Raw genomic sequence first — 10392 nt, 5'->3', positions numbered from 1 at the left:
CCAGGGAGTGGATGGCTTCCAGGAAATTACTAAGAAGGTGAAGAAAAACAGAACAAGGTCGCAAATACAGGAAGGAATAAAGAAACGATAATGAAGCTAAGGAATAAGTGGAAAAATTAGAATCCACATCAATGGCTGCAAAGACCTGACCAAAGTTATGAGGTATGTGTGAGTGTGGCCAGAGAGATACGGCGGGATGAGCGGAAGTTATGAGGCAACGTGATGAATACGATGTCATCACATGTATGAGAAATGATGTGGCGAGTATGAGGCTATGGTGGTAATGAGCGTAGTATGATTATGAGGACATGAGAGATATGAGTTTATGATACATGAGAATGCACTTAGGATATGAGACAATAAGGTAGGTATGTGAGGAACGAGCTAAACGTAAGTAGACTTGGTAGATCCGAGCTGAACGTAAGTAGATGTGGTAGATCCGAGCTGAACGTAAGTAGACGTGGTAGATGCGATGAATCATGAGACGAAGGTGGAGGGTGAGGGAGACGTGTTGGTCTGTGATCGTGAGAGCGATTGTGGGGAACTGGATTGATAACATCGATTACATAAGTAGGCTGGGAGAGGCTCAGGGAGAGAAAAGTGAGAGTAGATGAGGTCAGGAGATGACTGGGGTTGGAGGAGAGTGAAGAGGGGAGATAGAGGAAGGGGAGAGAGAGAGAGAGAGAGAGAGAGAGAGAGAGAGAGAGAGAGAGAGAGAGAGAGAGAGAGAGAAGAGGAAGAACAATTAAGTGTAAAGTTAGAGAGGCAGACACACAGGAGGAGAGGGAGTCTGGGAGAGGAAAAAGGAGAAAGAGTGGATGGGAGAGGAGTGCTGAAGCGTGAGTGAGAGGGGGAGAGAGGCAGGGGAGAGTGAGGCTGCCTGGGACAGTAACAAGAACACTATCATTACTACACAGGGAGGGAAGGGATGGGATATACAATGGGATTACCATGGGATGTCCTGGAATGGGGCAACACCATGGGATGTCCCGGGATTGGGTAACACCTTGGGATGTCCTGGGATGGGGTAACACCATGGGATTCTTGGGATGGGGTAACACTATGGGATTATCATGTAACAGTCTACCAGGTTCTTAATCTACTGTAGATGAAGATGGGATAGTAAGGCAGACATCACTTAGATCCCAACCCACCCACCTCTCCCTCGGGCACAACAACAACAGAAAAAAAAATAACTGTTGGAAGACTAGAGTGTGGAGGTATACTACCATGGTAGTTTTATAGGAAGGGTTAAAAGAAAATATTACTCTAAAGCTGAAGCAGTATGTGGAGCAGTATGTGGTAGGAAGGAAGCTCAGATGTGGAGCAGTATGTGGTAGGAAGGAAGCTCAGATGTGGAGCAGTATGTGGTAGGAAGGAAGCTCAGATGTGGAGCAGTATGTGGTAGGAAGGTAGTTCAGATGTGGAGCAGTATGTGGTAGGAAGGAACCATGTGTCTCACCACCATGTGTCTCACCACCATGTGTCTCACCACCACGTGTCTCACCACCATGTGTCTCACCACCACGTGTCTCGCCACAACGTGTCTCACCAACATGTGTCTCACCAGCATGTGTCTCACCACCATGTGTCTCACCACCATGTGTCTCACCACCATGTGTCTCACCACCACGTGTCTCACCACCATGTGTCTCACCACCACGTGTCTCGCCACCACGTGTCTCACCAACATGTGTCTCACCACCATGTGTCTCACCACCACGTGTCTCACCAACATGTGTCTCACCACCACGTGTCTCACCACTATGTGTCTCGCCAGCATGTGTCTCACCACCATGTGTCTCGCCACTATGTGTCTCGCCAGCATGTGTCTCACCACCATGTGTCTCGCCACCATGTGTCTCACCAACATGTGTCTCACCACCATGTGTCTCACCACTATGTGTCTCGCCAGCATGTGTCTCACCACCATGTGTCTCGCCACTATGTGTCTCGCCAGCATGTATCTCACCACCATGTGTCTCGCCACTATGTGTCTCACCAGCATGTGTCTCACCACCATGTGTCTCGCCACTATGTGTCTCACCAGCATGTGTCTCACCACCACGTGTCTCGCCACTATGTGTCTCACCAGCATGTCTCACCACCATGTGTCTCGCCGCTATGTGTCTTACCAGCATGTGTCTCACCACCATGTGTCTCGCCACTATGTGTCTCACCAGCATGTGTCTCACCACCATGTGTCTCGCCACTGTGTGTCTCACTAGCATGTGTCTCACCACCATGTGTCTCGCCACTATGTGTCTCGCCAGCATGTGTCTCACCACCATGTGTCTCGCCACTGTGTGTCTCACAACCACGTGTCTCGCCACTGTGTGTCTCACCAGCATGTGTCTCACCACCACGTGTCTCGCCACTATGTGTCTCACCAGCATGTGTCTCGCCACTATGTGTCTCACCAACATGTGTCTCGCCACTATGTGTCTCACCACCATGTGTCTCGCCACTGTGTGTCTCACCAGCATGTGTCTCACCACCACGTGTCTCGCCACTATGTGTCTCACCAGCATGTGTCTCACCACCACGTGTCTCGCCACTATGTGTCTCACCACCATGTGTCTCACCACCATGTGTCTCACCACCATGTGTCTCACCACCATGTGTCTCACCACCATGTGTCTCACCAGCATGTGTCTCACCACCACGTGTCTCGCCACTATGTGTCTCACCACCATGTGTCTCACCACCATGTGTCTCACCAGCATGTGTCTCACCACCATGTGTCTCACCAGCATGTGTCTCACCACCATGTGTCTCACCAGCATGTGTCTCACCACCATGTGTCTCACCACCATGTGTCTCGCCACTATGTGTCTCACCAGCATGTGTCTCACCACCATGTGTCTCGCCACTATGTGTCTCACCAGCATGTGTCTCACCACCATGTGTCTCGCCACTGTGTGTCTCACTAGCATGTGTCTCACCACCATGTGTCTCGCCACTATGTGTCTCGCCAGCATGTGTCTCACCACCATGTGTCTCGCCACTGTGTGTCTCACAACCACGTGTCTCGCCACTGTGTGTCTCACCAGCATGTGTCTCACCACCACGTGTCTCGCCACTATGTGTCTCACCAGCATGTGTCTCGCCACTATGTGTCTCACCAACATGTGTCTCGCCACTATGTGTCTCACCACCATGTGTCTCGCCACTGTGTGTCTCACCAGCATGTGTCTCACCACCACGTGTCTCGCCACTATGTGTCTCACCAGCATGTGTCTCACCACCACGTGTCTCGCCACTATGTGTCTCACCACCATGTGTCTCACCACCATGTGTCTCACCAGCATGTGTCTCACCACCATGTGTCTCACCACCATGTGTCTCACCACCATGTGTCTCACCAGCATGTGTCTCACCACCACGTGTCTCGCCACTATGTGTCTCACCACCATGTGTCTCACCACCATGTGTCTCACCAGCATGTGTCTCACCACCATGTGTCTCACCAGCATGTGTCTCACCACCATGTGTCTCACCACCATGTGTCTCGCCACTATGTGTCTCACCAGCATGTGTCTCACCACCATGTGTCTCGCCACTATGTGTCTCGCCACTATGTGTCTCACCAGCATGTGTCTCACCAGCATGTGTCTCACCACCATGTGTCTCGCCACTATGTGTCTCACCAGCATGTGTCTCACCACCATGTGTCTCACCACCACGTGTCTCGCCACTAAGTGTCTCACCACCACGTGTCTCGCCGCTATGTGTCTCACCAGCATGTGTCTCACCACTACGTGTCTCGCCACTATGTGTCTCACCAGCATGTGTCTCACCACCATGTGTCTCACCACCATGTGTCTCACCACCACGTGTCTCGCCACTATGTGTCTCACCAGCATGTGTCTCGCCACCATGTGTCTCACCAGCATGTGTCTCACCAGCATGTGTCTCACCACCATGTGTCTCACCACCATGTGTCTCCACCATGTGTCTCGCCAGCATGTGTCTCACCACCATGTGTCTCACCAGCATGTGTCTCGCCACCATGTGTCTCACCAGCATGTGTCTCACCAGCATGTGTCTCACCAGCATGTGTCTCACCAGCATGTGTCTCACCACCATGTGTCTCACCAGCATGTGTCTCACCAGCATGTGTCTCCACCATGTGTCTCACCACCATGTGTCTGACCACCATGTGTCTCACCACCATGTGTCTCACCACCATGTGTCTCACCAGCATGTGTCTCACCAGCATGTGTCTCCACCATGTGTCTCACCACCATGTGTCTGACCACCATGTGTCTCACCACCATGTGTCTCACCACCATGTGTCTCCACCATGTGTCTCACCACCATGTGTCTCACCAGCATGTGTCTCACCAGCATGTGTCTCACCAGCATGTGTCTCGCCACCATGTGTCTCACCACCATGTGTCTCACCACCATGTGTCTCACCACCATGTGTCTCACCAGCATGTGTCTCACCACCATGTGTCTCGCCACCATGTGTCTCACCACCATGTGTCTCACCACCATGTGTCTCACCACCATGTGTCTCGCCACCATGTGTCTGACCACCATGTGTCTCACCACCATGTGTCTCACCACCATGTGTCTCACCACCATGTGTCTCCACCATGTGTCTCACCACCATGTGTCTCACCAGCATGTGTCTCGCCACCATGTGTCTGACCACCATGTGTCTCACCACCATGTGTCTCACCACCATGTGTCTCACCACCATGTGTCTCACCACCATGTGTCTCACCAGCATGTGTCTCACCACCATGTGTCTCACCACCATGTGTCTCACCACCATGTGTCTCACCACCATGTGTCTCACCACCATGTGTCTCACCACCATGTGTCTCGCCGGTACAGAGATTCTGCCTCAGAAGCCGCGGGTCAGTAAGGAGGAGGATGAGTCTCGCTTGGACAACCACATCCCCAACTCGCTGCCTGACGCCGCAGACAAGGACGACCTGGCGCTCTACAACGACGTCCTGGACCCACTCAAGAACACGTACGTCGACCCCTTTCCCCCCGGGGGCGTGCTGGAGCCGGCGGGCGAGCGGGAACCCATCCTCGACCACACTGCTGACGCCAAGAAGAAGAAGAAAAAGAAGACTGGAGGTTTAACCTTCCCTTTCTTCAACTGTGGGCAGCGGGTGGGCGTGGTGGGCGGCAGGTGGTGGGCGTGGCCTCTCCTAGTGTTCGTCTGGACGGCCCTGGCCGCCCGCCACGCTCTGTAGATCCCCACGATCGATGCTCTCTCTCTCTCTCTCTCTCTCTCTCTCTCTCTCTCTCTCTCTCTCTCTCTCTCTCTCTCTCTCTCTCTCTCTCTCTCGTTACTCCACGCGTCTCCATACAATCACAAACCATTACAACAAGCTCATAAGGTGTGACCTTTCGTGACCTCATCTGGGTCATGGTCAGTACACGTCGTCATCTGGTCTCTCATGACGCTTCTCAGTAACCTGGTGTACGTTACAGCTAGGGTCGTCATGAGCATGGTTGTCATGTAGTTGCCTCGGTCATGACCTCGTATTGATCATAAACCAGTACGTGTCATGACCTCGTATTGATCATAAACCAGTACGTGTCATGACCTCGTATTGATCATGAACCAGTACGTGTCATGACCTGGTATTGATCATAAACCAGTACGTGTCATGACCTGGTATTGATCATGAACCAGTACGTGTCATGACCTCGTATTGATCATAAACCAGTACGTGTCATGACCTGGTATTGATCATGAACCAGTACGTGTCATGACCTCGTATTGATCATAAACCAGTACGTGTCATGACCTGGTATTGATCATGAACCAGTACGTGTCATGACCTCGTATTGATCATGAACCAGTACGTGTCATGACCTGGTATTGATCATGAACCAGTACGTGTCATGACCTCGTATTGATCATAAACTAGTACGTGTCATGACCTGGTATTGATCATGAACCAGTACGTGTCATGACCTGGTATTGATCATGAACCAGTACGTGTCATGACCTCGTATTGATCATAAACCAGTACGTGTCATGACCTGGTATTGATCATGAACCAGTACGTGTCATGACCTGGTATTGATCATGAACCAGTACGTGTCATGACCCTGGTTTTATCATGACGTTGTTATAGTCAAAGGTGTGTTATAACCTAGGTTGTGGCATGACCATGGCTGTGTCACGCCCATGGTACTGTCATAACATTGATTATCATGTCCTTGGTTGTGTCATGGTTTGGTCACAACTGTCATGGTTGTATCATAATTCATGGGTGTCTCATAACGTTATTCTCATGTCTTTGGCCACATAATGACCTCATGTGGGTTATGACCTCGGCAGAGCATTGTACTGGTGTGCCGTGACCTTGGCTGTGCTATCACCTTACTGGTTGCATGACCTCAGTTTGGTCATGACCTTAAGTGTGTCATGACCTGACCCGGATAACGCACTCCAGTGTGCTGCTCATGGCCGCCCGCCTCAACATCTGCTGTTGATAATGTTCTACTTCACACTTACTCACCTTCGTCATGACCTTCACTGTCATGCAGCTGCGTCATGACCTTCACTGTCATGCAGCTTCGTCATGACCTTCACTGTCATGCAGCTTCGTCATGACCTTCACTGTCATGCAGCTGAGTCATGACCTTCACTGTCATGCAGCTGAGTCATGACCTTCACTGTCATGCAGCTGAGTCATGACCTTCACTGTCATGCAGCTTCGTCATGACCTTCATTGTCATGCAGCTTCGTCATGACCTTCACTGTCATGCAGCTTCGTCATGACCGTCATTGTCATGCAGCTTCGTCATGACCTTCATTGTCATGCAGCTGAGTCATGACCTTCACTGTCATGCAGCTTCGTCATGACCGTCATTGTCATGCAGCTTCGTCATGACCTTCACTGTCATGCAGCTGAGTCATGACCTTCACTGTCATGCAGCTTCGTCATGACCTTCGCTGTCATGCAGCTTCGTCATGACCTTCACTGTCATGCAGCTGAGTCATGACCTTCACTGTCATGCAGCTGAGTCATGACCTTCACTGTCATGCAGCTTCGTCATGACCTTCATTGTCATGCAGCTTCGTCATGACCTTCACTGTCATGCAGCTGAGTCATGACCTTCATTGTCATGCAGCTTCGTCATGACCTTCACTGTCATGCAGCTGAGTCATGACCTTCACTGTCATGCAGCTTCGTCATGACCTTCACTGTCATGCAGCTGAGTCATGACCTTCACTGTCATTCAGCTTCGTCATGACCTTCGCTGTCATGCAGCTGAGTCATGACCTTCGCTGTCATGCAGCTGAGTCATGACCGCTGTCATGCAGCTTCGTCATGACCTTCGCTGTCATGCATTTAGCTGTGTGATGACGTAAGCCGTGTCCAACGTACATGCCAAAAGAATGTATGATGACATTAATGATGACGTCATGACTTCGGCTGACCTCAGGGCTGGAGCTTTTGTGACGTTATTGCCCGCATGATGACGATGATGATGACGATGATGATGACGATGATGATGATGATGATGATGACGATGATGATGATGACGATGACGATGATGAGGGTTGCCCCCTCAGACGGCCGTCACCGCTGACGCTCTTCCTGTACTACAACGAAGTAAAACCCCACATCCACTTCTCCCTTACTCGTAACCCCCCCAAGTTCCCCCTCCTCCTCCTCCTCTCTCCCCTCACCCATACACACCCTTCCCCTCCTCCTCCTCCTCTCTCCCCTCACCCATACACACCCTTCCCCTCCTCCTCCTCCTCTCTCCCCTCACCCATACACACCCTTCCCCTCCTCCTCCTCCTCTCTCCCCTCACCCTACACACCCTTCCCCTACGTCTCCTAGACCAGGGGGGGACTATCACTGTAAATATAAATTATTTAGCATATTTTTATCAATAAGTAGACAGGACCAATAGTGCTTCCAGTGTCCATATCAAACACACACACAGGGTCGACACTTGCTGTTGTGGCTGCCACCTCCAGCCCCCCAGACCAGACACCACCATCCCTCACCCCAGGACCAGCATCCCTCACCCCAGGATCACCATCCCTCACCCCAGGACCAGCATCCCTCACCCCAGGACCACCATCCCTCACCCCAGGACCAGCATCCCTCACCCCAGGACCAGCATCCCTCACCCCAGGACCAGCATCCCTCACCCCAGGACCAGCATCCCTCACCCCAGGACCAGCATCCCTCACCCCAGGACCAGCATCCCTCACCCCAGGACCAGCATCCCTCACCCCAGGACCAGCATCCCTCACCCCAGGACCAGCATCCCTCACCCCAGGACCAGCATCCCTCACCCCAGGGGACATCACTTGACTGACTGTATTAGACGCAAGGCACTCCACTTACTGCCTGATGAACAAGTATAGGACCTCACCTTGTGGAGAATGACCCAACAAACAGACGGATCTGTTGGTTGATTGGTAGTTCCTGGTGTTATCCTTGGGTTACAGCGGGCTGGAGCTCCTTCTGTTGTTCTCGAGTTACGGAGGCAATGTTGCTCTGTGTCAGGGGCCGGCTGGAGGGAGTGTGCAGCTGTAGATGTTAAGATTATCATTATATGAACGTTGGTTGATATGTAATATACTGGACAATATAATGTTCACCTCAACAGAGACACTTGACTGGTACGTATTGCCAGTATATGGCATACTTCCAACATGCTGTCCAGAGAGAGAAAGACACTAAACCTTCCTAAACATATCTGTTATGTGATATACCTCGATTCTAAGTCGTCAGGGCAAACCCAGATGCCGACAGTATACTCAAGAAGGGAGTATGCTCAGAGGGAACGCTGAGAACAGCGTGTGTACAGCGTGTGTGAGGAAGAGCTCACTGAGGGAGAGACAGTGGAGTAAGGAGGACGTATGGTGTTTCCTGAGTGTGACATCGGAGATCATATCTACCTCTTAATGGACAGTCTGAGAGAAGTGGGTGGACCAAGGACGTTTTGAAATGAACTTTGATACTGAAGGAAACATATGAAAACTTTTATCTGCTGAGAAATTTGAAATACGTTCAACCAGGTGAGAGAAAACTATGTGAAATGTTTCCCCGCAGAGGGAAAAAGTATGAGAGAATTTGTTATAAGAAGGAATGAAATATGATGAGGGAATGTTAGAGGATAATGTATGAAAGATTAATGTCTCATTATAGAGAAACTATGATAGAAGGTTCACCAACTGAGGAAGAAAGTACCAGTGAAACCTGAGAACTGACGGAAAAATCAAAAAAGAAATTACTTTCCTGAGGCAAGAAGTGTGAAAGAAACGTTCCTGCCGACCGAGAAAGTTTAAAAGACGTCTACGTGGTGAATGAACAAGAGGAAAACGAGTATTATCCACTGAATGAAACGTATGAAAGAAGTATCTAATGATGGACATTTTCTATATGGCTGCTACTGACACAAAGTGTGTGTGAAACTTTACATAATTGATTATATCAAATTTGGAAAAGTCAACAAACTGGCAAATAGAACGTGAGAGAAAAAGAAAATAAATTCAGTGTAGGCTTGAGAAAAGGATGGAAGAAGACAAGCAAGTGATAAACAAAGTTTGGAAAAGTTTGTTAAATGTTTGAAATACAGTATGATAGTGTGTCTGGTGACGTGAGGTTATATACAGACAGTGTTAGTGTCCACATAAAACCACCTCTGATGACGAACACTGAGACGATCCGTCTCTGGTCATACACTGTTGGTAACCTCCAGCAGGTGAGGTTGACTGCCTCACGACGTGAACAGTGACTGGCAAACAGGAACATTAGCTCTATGACAGTGACATCTGCTGGTCTGGCAGTGAGTGTGAGGCCAGAGTGACGTGCGACAGCTGATCAGTTGAGCTAGGCTGTGGACGCCACTGGTGTAGTAACCTTACGTTGGTGGCCCAACACTTCCACTAACGTAATGATGTTACGTGTTTTCTAATATGGATGATAATGAAACGGTTTTTATGTTAACTGCAAATTTCTCGATGAACTAAGCTCGTTACTGGGAATGAAGTTCCACTGAGAAGAACATTATCAAGTGATGAACAGCTTGTGAAGAACATAAGGAACAGATCCTTTTAATGTTATGTAAAAATTTTGATGTTGGCAACCACCCTCACTGCTGACGAGGGAACCGTCATGTATAGTGTTGTACATTTATGTAATACGAAATTTTATGAACCTATATATGTGTTAAATTTTATATGTATAAATGAATATATATATATATATATATATATATATATATATATATATATATATATATATATATATATATATATATATATATATATATATGGGCAGTATGTTCTCTTTCACATAATTCTTGTTCAAGACCAAATGATATCTGGCATTAATAACATTCCTGGGTGTTTGGTAAGGTTTGGCTTTGGTTGTTTAAAT

General features: G+C 49.3%; 1 protein-coding gene across 4 annotated transcripts in view; it reads left to right on the top strand.

Moving 5' to 3' along the window:
* Positions 1–8304, top strand: part of LOC139755977 (lachesin-like) — a 244332-nt gene extending 236028 nt beyond the window's left edge. For all 4 annotated transcript variants that reach the window (XM_071674872.1, XM_071674844.1, XM_071674862.1 and 1 more), the window contains exon 9: positions 4849–8304. In XM_071674872.1, the coding sequence (XP_071530973.1) occupies positions 4849–5219 (371 nt within the window). In that variant the 3' untranslated portion in view covers positions 5220–8304. The remainder of the gene's footprint in view (positions 1–4848) is intronic.
* The last annotated feature ends 2088 nt before the right edge of the window (positions 8305–10392 follow it).

The sequence above is a fragment of the Panulirus ornatus genome, chromosome 2 (assembly GCF_036320965.1).
Source record: "Panulirus ornatus isolate Po-2019 chromosome 2, ASM3632096v1, whole genome shotgun sequence".
Classification (NCBI taxonomy): Eukaryota; Metazoa; Arthropoda; class Malacostraca; order Decapoda; family Palinuridae; genus Panulirus; species Panulirus ornatus.
This window is presented reverse-complemented; position numbering and strand designations above follow the sequence as displayed.